Source organism: Notothenia coriiceps, unplaced genomic scaffold (genome assembly GCF_000735185.1).
Source record: "Notothenia coriiceps isolate Sejong01 unplaced genomic scaffold, NC01 NC01_scaffold00010093, whole genome shotgun sequence".
NCBI classification, from domain to species: domain Eukaryota; kingdom Metazoa; phylum Chordata; class Actinopteri; order Perciformes; family Nototheniidae; genus Notothenia; species Notothenia coriiceps.
In genome coordinates, this window is record NW_011342794.1 from 78,160 (window position 1) to 98,331 (window position 20,172).

A 20,172-nucleotide genomic window follows, 5' to 3' on the forward strand; every position below is an offset into this window, starting at 1 on the left:
CTGTGTGCCTTGGGCAGTCTCAGAGCTGGGGTGAAGCTGGGGTGGAAGCTGTGGTGGAAGCTGGGGTGGAGCTGGGATGGAAGCTGGGGTGGAAGCTGGGGTGGAGCTGGGGTGGAAGCTGGGGTGGAGCTGGGCTGGAAGCTGGGGTGGAGCTGGGGTGGANCTGTTGCCATGCTGTTGCTATGCTGTTGCCATGCCACGGCAACCTCTCATTCCCCTGATAGGTGGAGAGTTGACCATACAGGCGGAGTGCACCTCTGTGACATCATAGAGGTGCAAATCAGAATCCACATGTATCAAATCCGTTGCAGCCCTGTTTTTAGAGATTTGGGTATGGAGGAAAAGAGAGAGGGTTGTATTTTCTGACTCTTGGTGAGTTCCCTGGAACACCGGGGACACATATTCATGTATAAAAGACATACAAAAGTGCATTTTGCATGATAGGTCCCCTTTAAAGCCCAACTGTGCTTTTCTTTGTCAAGTCTTCAAATAAACTCCCTCATCCAGGGGTGGACTGGGACTAAAAATCAGCCCGGGAAACTCGACCGGCCGACCGGCCCAACGGTAGGCCTACCGCTAGTCAATTGTCAACGGGAGGGAAAACTCCCGGTATTCCCAATGGCCAGTCCCCCCCTGCCCTCATCTTACCAAACCAGCATGCAAAAGGGATTTAACACCCAGACCCCGGGGAAATTCCCAGTAAATCAGTGGTCCAATTGCGAGGACTTTACTCACTCTGTTATCCTCACCTTCCTCCATGCTGCAGGACAGAGATATGGTCCGAAGTGGTTAAGACAGATGCATGGCTTCATATGCACTGTAAACCGGACAGGAGGCACACATAACCTTCTTATCATTTCACTGTGACTAACTATGCAGAGTAACCGAGAGGACCCCACACACTCCCACAGAGGGTGATGTCTGTCACATACTGTACTGTAAAGGTGAGGGATAAAGGCGAGTAAAGAGCTCTCAAAGCTTTTATAGATAGAGAAAAATGCATGTTGCATCGATTTTCATGTTACTGTTTTGAGCTAATATCACGTAGATGTTTACAGAACTGCTTTGGACAAAAGGGAACTTATCATGTTTCATTTTGAGACTCTATTCACACAGGTTTTCAGTGTCGCGGCAGAGTTTTATAGTCAACATCTTTTCAACATCCTGCTCGTTTTTTACCCAAAGACGACTCACAAATGTGCCTTTCAACCAAACTAGAGCGAGTCCTTCAATAAAACATGCAGGCTCTTTTGACAATGCCTGACAAAGCCGTTAGGATGTGACCTAGAACAAGCTCAGAGGAGGCGAGCAGACACGTGAAGAGTAAGTGGAGAGAGATGAGCAGACAGACCGACGGCGCAGCAGGCAGCACAACATAGGTTGCATAACAATGACTTCTTCAGTACAGTACAGCAGGCCTGCCTGTTGATATGTGGGCGCGGGTGCCTGCGGGACAATGCGAACTCGCCGTGTGCTGCAGAGCAAATACTACATGAGAGAATACTGTTGCCATGACAAGAGAGCGAGATTGAGAGGGTTGAGTAATGACAGAGGCAGTTTTGCAGCTGAAGAAAAGAAGAGGGTTTATCCATTTGCAGAGTGAGGAGAAAGAGGGAATAATAGATTAGTCAGCTGCTCGCAATTTTCAACGGCAAAATCAAACAAGCGGTGAAAATTACACTGTAGCGATGGAGCCGGGCCAAGCGTGAGATAGAAGCACTCCTACATACATGTGCTTGATGTCTCTCTTATATTTCTAAAACACACAACGTTCAGCACACACCAAGGGACACGGTTGAATGTGTTATCTGCCCCGTTTCCATCCCTTCAGTGTGTCTACAGTGTACTCTTGTCTGGGGCATGAGGAAAGCACAGATACCACATGTTCGCCCCGGGAGGCTTCGCTGCTTCACGCTGGATGTCTGGCTTCCCACGGGGGAGAGAAACGCGCCTTTGAAACCGTTCTGTGTTTCGGGTGCCTCTGCAGGGTTATATGTAATGCAGACTCATGTTGTGCTGACTGCACTGTCTGTTACCTGCCGGTCATAAGCTCATCATCCACACGCTGTCTCATCAGTGCGGTCACACTTACTGTAATCCTGACATTCGCCTTCGCCCCTGCAGGGTGAATTCATGTAAATGTTTTTTTGTACGCTGAAAAGAGGGTTCAAACGGTGGAATACATTTCAAACTGAATGCATGATCAAATCCACTGCTGTTAACTCGCGACTCCTAAGTAGTTCCCTCCCTGTGATGGCTTCATATGCTTAAACTCCCAGTTTCCTCCTGTCAGTGATTGATTCACAAGCAATGATTTAGCCAATTTACTGCTACTTTTCAAATATACATGTACAATTAGCCAGTGTTGTGATTAGGCCTAAAAGGGCTTAGTTTGGTACAAAGAAAAAGGTTCCCATACGAAATGGCGCACAACAGGGTTTGTGGAAAACCGGATCCATAACTTTCGAGTAAAAGACGTTGCTGTTTCGTTTTTCAAATGTATTTTCTTGTGCTTTTAGCACCACAAGCCGAGTATCATATATTTCCATTTTATAAGAGAAAAGGACATATTTACGTCCGACATCTCCACTACCAGTTCATCAAAAATCTCTATTATGATTTAAACTGCTTCTTTTAAAGAACACAAAATGGAAATGATGAATCTATCATACTGGAAGGTAAGAAGTAATCTTAAAGGCCAGACTTCCATCTTGTCAATCTCATTGAGCTCTGAGAAAAATCATAATCAGTGACCTTTAAAGCCTTCTGGCAGCCATTTAACTGACTGTGAGCTGCCTGTGGAGACCTGGTGTACCTGGAGCGATTCTATTATACAATAATACAACCAATTGTGAGTGTTTTTTTACATCCATTTCAGCCGTTGCATCCATTGAAATTGACTAGTGCACAGGTAGCAACACATATCACTATTTCAAATGTGTGCACTAGCTAAAGCAGGGGTGTCAAACTCAATTTAATCGCGGGCCACATCAGCATTATGGCTGCACTCAAAGGGCCGATTGTAACTTATATATAAATATATATATAAAATAATGTATTATATTACATTATTGCCTCTGCATTGGATTATTATCTGATAGGGTAATAACTTCACAATTAACTGCGTCTGACTCTGAAAGCAGAAGTCTGGGGGAAAAAATTGCAAGTCTCTTCAGTGAGAATGTCACAAAATGATTTAAAAAGAAAATCTGGTAAAAAAAGTCAAAAACAGAAGTGACGTTTGAACAAAAAAGGAAGTAATATTTTAAAAAAAGGAAGTGACATTTAAAAAAAAGAGTCAAATTCTGAGAAAAAAGGCATATTTAGAAGAAAAAAAGTCAAATTCTGAGAAAGAATTGTGGGACATGCAGTTTATGGGCAACGTGCTTCTGTAAATCCTAATGTAACCGTGTAATAAACATATAAAATATTCTTTGCAAGCTCTTGTGGGGCCACAGAAAATGATGTCACGGGCCGGATTTGGCCCCCGGGCCTTGAGTTTGACACCCCTGATCTGAACCCTTTTGAACGAGACATATTAAGAAACATTACAACAACTGCATGAGAACAAGTAGGACCTCGTTCCCACCTGGAATAGATCTAAACTCAACTCTGACCTTTACATACATTGGGAGAAGTGCTGCTTTCATTTGAAAACCTTACTCTACCTCACACATTGCTGTACAACGAGTTCCCACTCAAATAAACACAGGTTCTTTGGCAGGAGCGACGTTTAACAACTTGAAATGTGTGGAACCCCCCGATGAACCAATGCAGCCTGATTGAAATGATTGGGATTTGTTTCCCTCTTTGCTATTGTTGACGAAAACCCCTCTTACCGGATTACATCCAGTTACAGGATTACATCAGCAGTCAACAATAAATGTTTTTCAATAGCACCCAGCACGGCTATAGAGGTCAGTGACAGACCAGTGTGTGGAGTGCATGCAAGTGGAAAACTGCCACTCGAAGAAATTAACCAAGCAAGCAAACAACATTTAGTGAGAAGTAATACGATTGGATTAGCATTTCCCAAGTATCCGTCATTGGTCTTTTATTTTGTTGGCACTTAGAGAGTCCCAAGCGCCGATTATCAAAATGTCATTAGGGAATTCTAAAGGCCTTTTCAATCTTTCATTTGAAAAGTCTTTGAACAAATGGGACAAATTAATGAGGGAATTCAATATTACGGTAAAACTCCAATCCATCACTTTCCAGATGAACAAGTCTTCTGGCCTTTGTCCTACACACACAATACTTTCTGTTCAATCACGCTGGACGGATGACCTTCATTGATTTTGTTGACCTCATGGCCTTTAACATCTGCTCCTTATACAACAGCTAATCTGAAAGCACCAAATAACTGAAATAACAGATCCATGGTTGAGGTTTCTAAGCATTTTTTCAGCATCAGATTCCTTCAACTTCTCAGGTTTCTTAATCATGTACATTGGCTTTATCAATGGGCTTTACGTTTGTATAGCTACACGTGTATAGTTATTCTGTTTCAGGGCAGTTTGTTTGTGCCAATTATATTGTGAAAGCTTTGTAAAAATGTTCAGTGTAAACAAAGTTTGGCTGATATCCTACAATGCAGAGATGTACTGTTGTGGGATCTTAGTTTAGCTCACTGCTTGTCAAACTGAGCCCCAACTGTATCCAATTATTTTTCCTTTCTTTAAAGTTCTCGTTTGTCCTTATCTTTGGGAAATATTCCAGTAGCAGGAAGCTAATCTGACTGTCACTGGAGATAGTTCAAAGACTGCAGTGACCTCAGAGGATCAGTGTGCTTGGTGTAGCTTGATGACGCACTTTGACCACAACATCAGATTCCCCCCTCGTCCTCCCGATGGGCTTCACGTGAACAGCTGTCAGTCACCGAGAACAAAGCGCAGGGATGATGGGTATTTGCATAAAAGTCCTCGAGCAGTATTAGAGCAGTATCAAGAATGCACGAGGTAACAATTATACGTATTTTGGCTATCTTTGTCACCCTTGTCAACTGAGTGCTAACACAGTGTTTCGACAGACCTGAAATAATTACAGCACTCTGCGAGCAAAGAGAAGTGGAGGCGAGAAGATTGTTGATTGTTTCACTCTGAAGCGAAAGAGAATTAGAGTAAATATTAGAGAAAGTTGGGACAGTGTGATTCGCCGAGAGCAGCAGTACACAGCATTAATCCTTGTCGTGGATTTTCTGCATGAGCAATACAGAGAAATTGGCAAAGAAAGCTCGAACTATCAGCAAGTCTCGTAGGCTGGATTGCTTAATATTGTTTTGGTATAACGTGCTTGCAATGTCTCCAATAAACCCACGAGTACATCTATTGTAATCACGGTTCTGTTTAAGCCTTTGTGAAATTTGGTTTTAAAATGGATGATGCAACTCCAACATTTTGAACAGCGGCTGGGTTGCAGAGAGAGGCTATTCATGGCAAAATCTGGACTGAAACGTTTGTTTGACCATCTTCCTATGGACATGTTTGCACTATGTACATCATCTTTTTAAATATATATCCTGCTTAGAAGTAAACGCTTATTTTGTGGGTTTTTTTGTAAATTATTGAGTGTTCTTGCATTTTAATGTGTGAGTTTTTGTATACCTCGGGACTGTGGGAAACAGTATTTCGATCTCTCTGTGTGTACAAACATATTTTGAGATTGACAATAAAGTTAACTTTGACTTCCACGACAACCTGAGAAATGTTGATGATAAGCACACTTGCCAACCCTCCCGATTTTCGCGGGGGACTCCCGATTTCATAGCCCTCTCCCGGTTTCCTCCCGGGGTCATATTTCTCCCGCATTAATCCGGATTTCTGACAAAATCAGATTTACTCAGGACTGTTTCCACTCGGACTTTAATACAGCTACACCATTGTTTGGTTTCCATGGTAACACGTCTCTTTAGTAGCGCGGGCAACTGAAAGTCCCGCGGTGGTTTTGAAATGCTCCCGATTTCTGAGGTCTCAAGGTTGTAAAGTATGATGATAAGTCAACATCAAACTTAATAATATGGGAAACAATCTCCCAACATACTTGACAATGCCGTTTGTTTAATGCGAACAGCAGAATGATATCACCCCTCTCATCTAACTTTGTGCCCGAAAGCAAATATGTAGTGTATTTCACAAATGTCCAAATATTACTCGAAGCCAAAACACACCCGGTTGTAACCAGATGTTTATCTGAGGCGCAGCGAGGCTGTAATTTGAATTGCCAGCTTGTCACACCCGCAGCCAGCCAACTTGGCAGAGCAGACACGAGTCCAGTTTAACACATTGTATTTGTAGTCCCTCTGGTTAGACTATTTCATATTTATCTGACCAGATTACAATAAATCCACATCATTGAGCATTTGCGTACACTCACAATCTATATTCCAATTACTGTATATAGACTATTCCGCACTGTTTCTATTATATTCTGTTTCAATTATATTCTATTTTATTGTATTTACTTGCACTCTTTTATCTGAGTTATTGTGTTGCACTGTTGGTGGAGCCTGCAACTTAAGAATTTCATTGTCATAACTACACTGTAGCTATGCACACATGAATATAAAAGCCAGTCCAAATGTAAGGTAGTGTTTTGTGTGTGTGTTCATGGTCTCACTGCGAAACCATTTCATTCTGGAGTGCCTGAAAACAAGGGGAGAGCTTTGATAGGATATTGAATGGTGCAATTGTGCTCTGAAACCAAGCAAAATCCATTATGAGATGAGAAAATGGGTGACCTCGTGCTGGCCATTTTGGCCTCCTATGATAAAAACGAAGAAGAGGACGGGCATTCACCGTGGCGGGGCTGAATAAGGATTCTATCAGATGCATGAAAGAGAAGGGCTTCAGCATTATCGTGGATCAATGCCATTTCCATTCACACTGCCTTTTGGAGGCCAGGTGTCCATAAGAACCTACATGTGTCCTTTTTTTCTCTTTTCACCAAGCACCATGGGACATTTCATCACATTGGGGAATCTTGTCTCTTGTTCTTTTCTCTGCACGGCCTCACGCTGTCTGGCACTCCAACGCCGCTTTCAATTGCCTCTTCTCTCTTTCTTTACCTCGTCAGTACGTGTGGTTTGAATCATTGCCAGGGCTATAAGGGATTCATTAGTAACAGCACAACTTGCTCGCTCGACAGTTGGACTGTTCACCGCTGGGATAAAAGAGAAGATGGAGGAGGACGTTTATATTGTCTGGTTGTTGTCCTATGGTTTCCTCTTTATTTTCTAATGAGCAACAGAAGGCTATCTGTAGGGACACCTAAGAGGGCTGAAAGGAGAAGGAGACTGTATTGAGACTGTCCATCTTTTACTGTCCTTGGTTATTCTTTAACTTTCTGCCTGAAGGATTTGGCTCACACCTCCTTTTTGTCTCTTCATTTCTTATGCAGCCTCTTCCTTCTCATTTCCCCTGTTTTTCACTTTCCCCCTCTTGTTCCTTTCTCCAGCTCTGCGTCTCATAACTTGTTCGTACTTCTCCAATTATCAAGTGGCAGAATTTGGGGCTTTTAACGGTTTCACTTAGCGAGGGTATACCTTCGCGTTCGGTAACAGGAATTTGCAATTATCCGTCAAGACTCAGCGCAGCGAGAGAACGGTGCTGAAGAGAGTGTCCTCTGAATTCCCACACAGTCTAACATTCGTGTGTGCTTTAAAGTCAGATCAGTGCAGTTCAGCTACACTTCCTCGCCGCTCTCGTACAACTCCGCCCTTCAAATCTGTCCTTACATATCCTGCCATCTGGTGTCTGCGTGTTACAGAGGAGGGCGGTTTAAGGTGCGGTTTCTGATTAAGGCTGATTCATGCATTAATCAACCGTGGTTTGGTTGAGAGGGCTAATTTTAAAATGTGCTAGAACATGAAGGACTGATGGGAAAAAGAAATTGCCGGAAGTAAAGGTCAAACAGTTTAAATATTTAAAATAAAGTAGCGGATAAACAGATGGCGTTGTTAGCTAAAAGTAGTGGATAACCTATTGAAATTGTTAGCTAAAACTAATTGACGAGATGTTACATAATGAATAATTAAATAGTGACAATGAACATGTTCATGTACTGTAACTGTCAATGTAACCCAAATGCCAATGTTGCAGTATCCTACACTGCATCAGCTTTTCACAGCAGTTTCTTCCCATTACTTGAGTCACGTTACAACTTCAGTTTAGAGTTCAGCTGAGAGGGTCAAATGTATTTTAGATTATGTGAAAAATGCAGAGTACAGAATCTGTCAACTATGCAGACAAGTCAAATCTATTTGAAATGCAGAAGTGAGAGCAGTGGGTCCGATTGCAGAGCATTTTCACATTTGAAGCATTGAGTGCAAAAGATTGGCCAAACGTTACAATCACGTCCAAGAACATTGGTCCTGTGGAAATGTCTGAAGTGTCTGCTTGTGACAGATCTTTTTCATTGCCACTGCAGTGGGATTAACCCCAGGTCAGCACTGTAAAGATAGACAGATAGTTCCTATAGAAGTACTGTACCGTCAAGGGGATATGGGGAGACACCGAGGATCAAATGATTCCATCTGGTTGGCGTACTAGGAATAGTTTGTCTAGTAAAAAATATGAAACATTACATGTTAGACTCTTTTATCCAAAGTGACTTAGTACATTCAATACTGTGGGCAATCCCCACTGGAGCAATTTGGGGTGAAGTGTCTCAGGGACACAACGACATGCTGACTGCAGTGGGGTTTGAACCTGTGACCCCCTGATCCCAACACCAAGGCACAACCCACTGCACCACACGCCTCCCAAACAAACTTTATCTTACAAACAAGAAACATTTAGTCAGTTTATTTAATGTTTGATTAATTTAGGTAGTTCTAATTTTACAATCAAACAAACTTTTAGTGTGAGAATTCCTTGGCTTTCATTTACATTATTAATTTGAACATTTTGACCCTTTGTTCTCGACTGAGGGCTTATTAAGGACACAGTGTTCAGACTTTTCTCACAGTATCTCACACCAGGTTTCAAGAAGTTTCTATAAAACAATTCAAACTTCTTTTTTTGATTAGCTGTTAGTCATCTTAGTCAATCTACATACAAAATGTCAGCTCAGCAATATAGTGAATTCTGTATCCTGGTACATGAGTATTCCATCTTAAAAACCGTCATACAACTGTAGCACTGACATGCATGGTCAAATGAATGGTAAAACCTGATGTCAATGACAGCAGATGCAGCTTTTCAGCGTACATATATACTCTCTAGTAACTGTCCAAATGTGTAGAAGGCAGCACGACATATAATAGGCTGCAGCTGTAGAATGATGGCAAGAGTCCATCGGCTGATGGTACCGACATGAATGGATGTTGGAAGAATTGTCGAGCTTCATTTCTAAAATTGGCAGATGCTACAGTGTGAAAAAGGAGGGTGTTATGTAAGAGCTTGAAACTGTCAACGCTCGCACTAGACCCGATTCTAACCTTATCTTTTCACGTGTCCCTTCCCACAGAGGGTGGTCAGATCAACAACAACGTGGGAGTGGGCTCGAACGTGGTCCAGCAGCACCCTTACCCGGCCCTCAACCAGCTGGCTCACGTCTACGAACAGCAGCAGCAGCAACAACAACAACAACAACAACAGCATCAGCAGCTACAGCAGCAGCAAAACAAGGACTTCAACAAGTACGCCTCCCTGAAGGCTGTGGGTGAGTGTGCCTCTGATTATCTGAACTAAAGAACGGTTACAGTGTGAGAAGGAATAGCGTACTTGATGTTGTGCTCTTGTTTTTTTTGGGGGGTTGATTGTAGAACTTTCTATAGCAATGTTTGGCAGTTTAAACTTCAGAATGAATCTTAATTACTTGTTATTTTTTCGGTTGTTTGCGTGTGTTTTCATTCTGTCAGAAGCTACGTTTTCATACAACTGCACCCATTAGTCTTATATTTTTTGAGGCACATTTATGCTCAAGGACATCTCATGGTTCACGATTGTATACCATCATTGACTGCTGATTCTCACTTCTCTTAATCAACTTTGAGAGGCCACAAGTAAAGGGAAGAAGTCAACAGCTGCTTAAGTAACAAACAATATTGTCGGCAAAAACATAAATCCACAGAGAAGTTTTTTTTTTTTTACAAGAGCATTTGCAGGTTAATTCGATACCATATGTTTTTATCCATTAAAGTGAGGCACCATTCAAGAACAATACGATCATGTTTTTCGTTTGACGTCGCCAACTTGACTAGTTTTCATTACAGTTAACCAAACCCAGCAGCGATGCGATTAAACCACAGAGCTCTGCAGGCTGATCTGACAGGTGATATTGATTAAACTACCAAACTGGACGCGCTGTAAAACAGTAATAGCCTGACATCAAGCTGTTAGACAGCTTAATGCATGCCACAAGATTCAATGAGCTCATTTACCAGTTGCAGCTGATTTAAATTCTCCTCACCATGCCCATATGCTTTTGGCGGCGGCATCACTATTTCATAACCTGAATTCATTTTGGATTGTCTTGTGAATTTGTCAGTGCGTGTGTGAGCTTGTTTATGCTAGACAGGTGCCCTGCACTCACTTACATTCAGCCCACTCACGCCAGATATCATCCAAACACACACATCGAGAAATCAGTACAAACAGCTGCAAGATGCCATTTGTCTGTATTTATTAAAAAAACAATCAGCTCATCTTTTTAAAATCCCTGCATGCCAAGCAGCAGAGTAAGAAATAGTGGACTCAGATGACAAATAGGTGTGAACTTTCTCTTTATTGTAAATATAAATATGACTCCCGACACCACACTGCGTGCAGAGGACCGTGACTCATCCCCAGACATGTTACAGTAATAAATGATCATGCTTGTTTATGTACTGCTTTATGCCCTGGAAGCAAGGCGACGCTGTGTAATTATAGTAGAAGTTTATATAACTGCCAGCGAAATTGAAAGCAGAAACGGATGAATAATAAGTGAGAAGTGGACCACATCATGTTTGAGCTTTAAGAGATTAATCCTCGTGAGAACATCATGAAAAACGGTGATTAGCACTGTCATCCCGAGTCCTGGACCCTGGCACATGTTGTCAGATTGTGAGGCGGTGTATTTCTGTTCATTCCCAGAATGCAGGGCAAATATAGACATCACACAATAGATATTTTCAGCTACAGCTGTGTTTGATTGCAGAAAATGGTTCATTTATCTGACGTGCTGACAGAAGACGATGGCGGTGTCGGTCCCCGAGGGTCAGAGAACAAAGGGATTCTTTCTCAACTCAATATATCGCACCGATATTCAAGAAGGAGAGAATATATCCATCATAGAAAAGATGCCAATTTATGTGCTGACAGAAGCTTCAATATTTCACAGTGCAGTCCGCAATTTGAGGAAGGGACTCAAACCCACTGTTTCCCAACTGGAAAATCTTCCTCTGTGAGGTTAGGCTGCAGCTTTCCTTTCATCTCAAACACACATTAAAAGCAACAGATGGATGCAGCACACGCTCCGGGGATAGAGGATGGCATTTTGGGAAATCTCAGGGAAAAAGATGAAGCAGGTTGAGGATACAAATGAACAAGGAAAAGGATGATTTTGGCTAAATTAATGGAAGTATTACAAATTGAGAGAACAGTATTAAAATATGTATTTTCCTTTGAATCATTCATTTGACTTAAACCATTTTTACAAGTCTGTAATTACAAGGAATTCAACCTGACGAGACACAAATAGTGCACGATGTGAAAAGTCAAATGGATTTTTTCTGTTAAAAATCGAAGTGAGGTCACAATCATGAGTAAAGGGAAATTAATTCACATAAGAATTGCAATTCGTAAAGTCTACAAAACGTTATGTCATAAGTAAAAGGTACGTTAATCCTAGGAAAAGGTGGAACCATTCGACACACTAGAATAATCTTGTTTGAGTTTGTCTTCTAAATAAGGCAAGCTTTTGGTCACATTTCGGATTGTTAACTATTGAGAAAAAGGCAAGTTATTTTGTAAATATTTCCTACACAACGTACTCCAGCACTGGCAAACAAACACTAACCAACACAACTTGGTTTTTCATTGAGAAGACTAACCAATTATCTGACATTCTTTACTCGATATCATTGAATCTGGTTTACATAAGACATTAAGCCGGTGATGAATAAACTTTCATTTCATAATTTTCCTATTGGTTGAAAACTGACATTCCTCCAAATAAATACGATTACAGGGTATATGCAGAAATCCTGAAGTCAGATGTAATCCCTTTTAAGACCTTTTTTAAGACCCTTTCCATAAATGTTAAGACCTCATCGCCACTTTGAGTTGTAACCGGTTACCTTGGCGACACACTTTACCTGCAGAAGTCTGGACTATGTGCCCGTGAGTAATAAATGCCGACACCGGGTTGTATTTTGGACGTTCTGCCTCTGCCTCCTTGCTTGGTCGGCCCGCTCAACGGTCAGCTTCACACGGCGTAAACGGACCTTCGCGCTATCAAGCAGTGAGCGTGCGATGTCCTGTTCAGATGACGTCAGATCCAACGGGATGCCATAAATAAACTACACAGAATCACACTACACACCTACGCAATGATTACATTCAGGCAGACTGTAGAATACAACCTCTTTGGACAATTGATATACTTATTGAAAACAAGCTACAAAATGTAATACCTTGGAAAATGCCCTTTAATACTTTTTAATAGCCTTCATTTTCGCTAAATTGACTTATCAACTTCTAATACTTTTTAAGACCCCGCGGACACCCTGGGTTAGACATTTCAAATAAAGTGGCTGCGTACTCCTCCCACACACTTTCCTCTAATTCATTCAGTTGTATAGTGACCCTGATCAAGACTATTTACTTTCATAACTGCCAGCTATGTTTTGCATTTCAGAAAGCTAATGGTTTCGGTGTACAGTGCACTTAAGTGAAAGCCAGGAACTATAACCCCTTCCATATTTATCTAATTAAGAAGATCGTTAAGAATTATTTCTGAATCCGACTGTGACACCAAGAAACCAACTGAGGGGGACGGCACGCTTTTCTTTATTACATGAACACGGGAGCACTTTCTAAATGTTCACTGTGAATGATTATTATTCTGAAGCAGTGTTAACATTGCAAGATGATTTTTGAAAACATACCGACATGTTCTGAGAGCAGGGACTGCCTTCATGAAATCAATCTAAAAAAGCTGCGGTAGGCTCGGGAAAATGGTTGAGAGCGGAATAAAGTGTACAGGATTATATGGTTTCAACATGGGTTCAAACAGGGCCCTCTTTCCGTGGACTAAAATGGATCCGGGCAGCGCTGTAGAAATGACATTCAAACCTTTCAGCACATCTTAAAATTATCTTTGCTTCCTTTGCCAACCCACTTCTCCCTCTCTGCTTCTTTATATCCAAAATGGTCCTCATCTTCCACTCACCACTTATCCTCAACCGTTTTTTCTCCCGTTTGCACTTATAACCTTTTATGTATTGTGACTCGTTTTCCTCGTCTTTATCCTCCAGTCCTTCTTCATTTCCTCTCACCTTTTCTCCTGCTCCTTCCCTCCCTCCCCTCTCCATTTCCAATCTTCTTCCTTCACTCACATCGGCGCCTATATCATCCGCTTTTTCCCCTCACCTGTTCTTTTTGCATTTCTTGTCTCACCCACACACCAACTCCTCTTCACCCCCTGATCCCCCCTTTCCTCAATACATCAAGCTCCATATCGCTCTTTACAGAATCGTTGGGCTCCTAATCTCGACCCTCCCTTAGAGGGCTCATATCTGATTCCATTTCTGTAATTGAAGTGAGCGCCCTTGCCCCTCGTGGTTCACACTTGACTGACATATTTCCATTCCACAAGTGGTATTCAAAGAGGCTCCTGTGAAATGATTGGAAACCTGTCCGGAGATTTACAGCAAAGGAGCCTGGCAGCATAAACTGTGAAAAATGTGTGTGTGGAGAGGTAGAAAGACTAAATGACGGCAAACAAAACCAAAATGCCAGTGGTAGCTCTTTCAGAAGTCAACTCACGTGTTTCTTAATATGTTAATTATAAGCAGCATAGTTTGAGTTTGGCGTCTAGGCTCGGGCCTCATTATTCCACAGATTTACAAAGAACATTGAGTCATGATTACATAACTATCCCCCGAGCCTACAGGTGGAAGCTGGGGTGGAAGCTGGGGTGGAAGCTGGGGTGGAAGCTGGGGTGGAAGCTGGGATGGAAGCTGGGGTGGAAGCTGGGGTGGAAGCTGGTGTGGAAGCTGGGGTGGAAGCTGGGATGGAAGCTAGGGTGGAAGCTGGGGTGGAAGCTGGGGTGGAAGCTGGGGTGGAAGCTGGAGTGGAAGCTGGGGTGGAAGCTGGAGTGGAAGCTGGGGTGGAAGCTGGGGTGGAAGCTGGGGTGGAAGCTAGGCTGGAAGCTGGGGTGGAAGCTGGGGTGGAAGCTGGGGTGGAAGCTGGGGTGGAAGCTGGGATGGAAGCTGGGGTGGAAGCTGGGGTGGAAGCTGGGGTGGAAGCTGGGGTGGAAGCTGGGGTGGAAGCTGGAGTGGAAGCTGGGGTGGAAGCTGGGATGGAAGCTGGGGTGGAAGCTGGGGTGGAAGCTGGGNTTAACAACCGGCGTGCGATCCAACGGGATGCCATAAATAAACTCCACAGAATCACACTACACACCTACGCAATGATTACATTCAGGCACACTGTGGAATACAACCTCTTTGGACAATTTATATACTTATTGAAAACAAGCTACAAAATGTAATACCTTGGAAAATGCTGTTTAATACTTTTTAATAGCCTAACTTTCGCAAAATTGATTTATCAATTTTTAATACTTTTTAAGACCCCGCGGACACCCTGATATTAAAAAATTACCTTTATTCTATCTAGTGTTCAGTTTCAGTTTTACTAAGAGAAAATGTTATGTATTGTGAACGATTATCATTTGACGCATTAAAGCAAAACAAGGGAGTCCCTTGTTTTGCTTTAATGCGTCAAATGATAATCGTTCACAATACATAACATTTTCTCTTAGTAAAACTGAAACTGAACACTAGATAGAATAAAGGTANTCGACTTTTCTTTAGGGACTTTCAAGGGACAAAGTTTAATAACTTTACCACAACAGAATCACAGTTACCCTAATTGTTTATAAATCACAGTTGTTAAAAAATCTTTCGAAGTTTTATAACACAGTTTTAAGTGACCGAATTAGAAAATGGTTAAAACTTGAGGTGACGGCGCTTCGTAGAGAACGGAGTATTTTGTCAAAGTTTACGGCTGAACGACGCAGCGCCAAGCACCTCGTATAGCAGTTTAAAGAACTTACGACATTGAGGTGTAACGTTAACTTAAACCGTTTAACTGTCAGACAACTGTACCACATCCCGACTAATAAGCTAGGGAAGAATCAAAGAACGAGTCCGCGGCTGCTTTCGTCTAAAAAATTTGGGAGACGGAAACAACGAAGCTCGCCACTTAGCAGCACTCGGGGTTCGAGAGGAGCAAGAGGAGGAGGAGGTCGTCCTTGGACTTTTTGTAGTTCAGGGTTTAATAGACAAACATACCTCCGTAAAACTTTCTTGTGGATTGATAAACACGAATAATACGAAATCGGTGGACCCACAGCCATATGTCGTCACTCCCCGATTTTCGTTAGTCATGGTCTGGACCTACGCTTACAATTATTGTCCTTCTCTGACAAAAGGTACTTAGTGTTGTACAGGCCAGGCTATTTGTGTAAATACTACTATTAGGTGAGAATTAATTGATTGAGGATTTTGTTTCATAATCCTATGACGGTGGAACAATGAACACCGTACGACTGTCGAGTCCTGTGATGTCTATAATACATACTCCTCACCCTAAACGGAAAAAAAAAAAATGGCTGAGGGTCATTTCTCTCAGTAGCATCATCGTCAAGACCAGGCCTCCGAACCCGGGGTCTTACCGGTCGAACGTAAATAATTTGGAACTTTTCTTTACTTACCGAAACTTAGTTAGTCCCGAAAAACGGATCGTCAGTATTGTTTGGGACGGGAGCTACTTACTTTTCCCACGAAGGAGTGGGTAGAGTGCGAAAGTAGAGGAGTGGTGGACATTTACGGTGGAGGGTTGGTTTCCGGCTTGGGATCCCCCTGCTTCGGTTCCGTCGTCGCAACGTACCGTCGTAAATGGCGAGACTTCTCGCTCCTCCTTCCCTCTGTCGACGGTAAATTGACCCAGTCTTGTAATGAAGTTCTTGATGTTTTATCGAGTGTACAATTGGGGAAATTAATATATATAAGAACTCCCGCAAGAAGTCGACGGCGTCGCGGCGACGCGCCACGTTCGGTAATCGACCCACCTGCACCTTTAACAGGGACCCGCGGAGATCGAAGGGTCTCGGTGTCGGTGTTACGGTCGGTTGGCCCCGGGTCCTACGGGCCCGTGCCGGCCGTCTACACACCTGGGGCGTCCAACAGGACCTACGGGTCCAACCCTGCTGTCTACCCGAACGTCCCCTCCCTTTGTCTAGAAGAACACTTATGTTTCGGCTGACACAAAAACCTTCCACTTGCATAAAGCCTAAATTTTACTTTCCGTACCTCGAAAGTCAGCATACCTTTCTTATATCCTAAGGTAAGTTTCTTTAGCTATTTAGAACCCTCGTTAGTTTCTTTTTAGCACATACACACAACCAGCATTTATAGTTGCACGAAACGTTACTCATATAGAATAATAGAAAATCAGATCGATAATCAAAAGAATTAAAAAGTACCTGTATTGAGTCATTCGTTAATTAATTTATCCTTTCGGGTAGTGTCGCTCGTTGTTGTATAGAACCAAATGTGGTAGTTAAGTTTAGACGTGAAAAAAAGAACGAACGAAAATGAGGGTGAGTGTCACTCAATGAACTTCGGGTCGCCATCTCTGGCTCGGTCGGTGTTAGGTTAGTCGTACCGGTGTTTACCGGGCTGTACACAGTACCAGGCGTGCTACAAGGTGCCGTTGCCCCGGTGGTCGGTTTCACCGCAAGCGACTTACACGTGGACATCATGTCTTTCCTGCCATCTTTTTGTTCCAAATCATTGATGTAAATAAAACTGAAAGACTTACCATTAAAGACATCTTTAGGTCCTAAAGTAGACTCGTACACGCAGTCAAAAGGAAAACACGAGTTGGTCCCGACCGCTCTGCCGCATGCGTCTCTCGTGTGTCCGGCTGCGGTCCCTCTCCATGCACCAACTAGTGCCGACACTCCCCCACAGTGGACCAGCTCATTCACTGCTGATACACTTCCATAAGCTCTTTGTTTATTTCATTTTATATTATCAAAAGCATGTTTTTTTTTAAGATATTAGTATCGTGTGTATTTCTTTTCATACATTATTGCTGGTACTGAATATTTTTCAGATGCCTTTAAAATAATTCAACAGGAACTTACACATTAAAAATAAAAAAGTCTGACATTAAAACAAGGTGCAAACCTGAAGATGAATACACTTTTTTACAATGTCGGGTGTTCAGCTATATTCTTTTCTTCTGTTTTTCTTGCGGTGAGTTACTGTTGGAATCATTTTAATAAATAACTGCAGGGCTAGATAAAACTGACTACACATACAGCAGTGTTAATCAATATTTTGGTTTGTCAAACGATGTACTGTATTATGCCCAGAACACTGAAACACATCACATTTTGTATTTTTATACAGTGAGCATGTGCTCTTATTTGTATAATATACTAATACTGTCATAATAATTATGGTTTTGTACAATACCAGTGTTTACGTGTTTTTGTGGAAGTAAACTTGCAAATATTTATGGGTATGACATTTTCATTAAGATATTTGCATAAATTAAAAAGTGGACTATAATCCATAGAAGTGAGTCCTACTTCTCCCGTGTAGTCAATAATACAATGCTGCATTGATTTGAAGTCAGTGGGTCACACGAAAATAATCTATGAATCAAATAATCTTCCATTAAAATATTTATAGTAAAATCAATTCATGACACACATATCAGTAATCAGATGTTTTTCACACTAGACACATTTATTATATTTTGAAATGCCTAATGCTTACTAATATTAGCAAATTAGACTGGATTTATTGAAAATTATATTGGTTTTGTGCATAGACTTAAAGTGTTGTGTCATTCAAAAGGTCATTCATTTATCCGTTGGACACCATGATAAACTTAGGCTACTTTAAACGTTAGCAGGATTTTAGCTTTTAGCCCACCATATGTATATCAATTAGGGTAGACACTGAAAACACACATACCATGAATTTGAAACTCAAAAACAAATTCCGAACATTTCGAATATATATTGTAATTTTACAAGATGCTTTGTTTGATATTGCGCAACTTTCTATTCAGCTAAGCTAAGTTAGGTGTAACGTTAAAGTTAGCATAATAAAGAAACAGCTGTAATGTAAATCATTATAATACGTTACTATATAAAGTGAAGAAGCATGGTGTTTGAATTTCGTCATCTGTAGTTCTTAGTTTATATGTAAGCAGCTACAAATTGAAAGTCCTAATTAGAAATACGTTATGTTAGTTAAATTACAACTCACCTGTTTTTCAGGAAGACAGTAATACTAAAACAGTTACCAGTTACGTGCTGGTGCTGTTCCTCTCCTCGCCACTGGGGGGGCGCTGTTCTGCTCTCGGCCGTTTACGCTCCCATGTTTTGAACGTACGAGCAGCGGTGCATTATGGGTTACAAAATGTCTCCTAAGAGTGCTGGCTAATGCTAATTTACGAAAGGTTCTGGCAACTAAATGTATATTTCTACCCTTTTTTACAGCGGTTATAGTGGCAGTACATATATCCCTGATATAGTAACTGTATTCTGCTTCCGCCATGGTGAGTATAGAACCTCATTTCTCCCCAGCATTAGATTATTAAATAGCTCAAAGCGCATTTTAGCTTTAGCATAGTAGCCCGGTTTAGCACAACAGAAAGGACATTAAATAACTAAACATGTGTTGAGTCCGTGAACAGAAGTGTCTTACCTAGTTTTATTTTTCAGGGTTATCTATTCTAGACGGTTAGTTAGAACTCTGCATTGTGTTACTTAGTAAGTTAGAGCCTTCTTCCGGAAACGCTGATCGGAGTTCAATATGATAAATCTGTCTCCTGTCACATCATGACCTCAATCACAATGAAATACACTTTTCATAAGTATTTGTCTTTTTTTTCCAGTCAACGAGAACGGAGTCCAGGGTGTCCAGCTCGAGCTCCAGAACAGATGAACGGAGGAGATCAAGGAGCACAGGCACGACCGCTTAATAATAATAATAATATATTCAAAATCATTAGGGTCCTATACTCTGGGATTCTCTTTTACATGAACCAAGCTTAACAACCTGTATTTTAAAGAAGCCTAATTTCCTTCACAAGCATTATTTAGGATTGAAATATCTATTAACTTTTATTTGAAAATCTGTGTAGTTAGTATTATGATTAATCATCTTAATAATCTCATTGGGGCATCATGTCACAGTTGGTTGATCATCCACAAAGTATTTGGGTTACTAGTTTTTCAATCTTTCTGTCTTTTTTATTCAGGTCGGGAAAAAACTAAGCGTAAACGCAGCCGCAGTAGATCGTCCTCCTCATCTTCTTCCAGTTCATCATCCTCATCTTCATCCTCATCATCCTCTTCTTCATCAGGTTCATCACACTCATCCAGCAACAGTCGGAGTAGCTCTAGCAGCAGCGGTAAGACTTCATCTTCAAAGTCTGCATACATGCAGGAATCTGTGTCTGTTTTTTTTGTGTTGAATTGTTTTTATGAACTGTGTGCTTTGTTCATTTACATGTTAAATCTATGTTATCATAATAACTGTACTAATATTCATTTATCATTTCAATGTGTTTTGTTGTTTTTAGACTCCCGTAGTAAATCCAGAAAGCAGACTAAGAAAAGGAAAAAGGAGAAAAAACCCAAAAAAGTAATCTTTGACATTTTATCTCATTTATAAAACTGACAACCGGTTTAATTGAAAAGTGACTGAGGTGTTTTATAACTGACCATGACTCTGACTTAAATCCAACGTATTGTCTATCCTGCAGCAGAAAGCAAAGAAAGAGAAGCGACACAAACGTAAAAAAGACAAGAAAATAAAAGAAGAAGAAAGCGCGGGACCTGTTCAAATATCCAAGGTAACTGCCCGTAAAGGTCCCATCATTTTCTTCCTGTGTCCCCAAAAAATATGTATGGCTTTGCACATTATTTTAGATGGTA

The 20,172-nt window shown here is 41.5% G+C and overlaps 1 protein-coding gene across 2 annotated transcripts in view; it reads left to right on the forward strand.

Moving 5' to 3' along the window:
- LOC104945859 (protein shisa-9A-like) overlaps positions 1 to 20,172 on the forward strand; it is an 83,578-nt gene that overhangs the window by 41,852 nt on the left and 21,554 nt on the right. For both annotated transcript variants that reach the window (XR_798377.1, XM_010771583.1), the window contains exon 3: positions 9,466 to 9,660. Coding sequence is in view for 1 of the 2 variants with exons in the window: in XM_010771583.1 (XP_010769885.1) it covers positions 9,466 to 9,660 (195 nt within the window). In the remaining variant the exon portion in view is untranslated. The remainder of the gene's footprint in view (positions 1 to 9,465; positions 9,661 to 20,172) is intronic.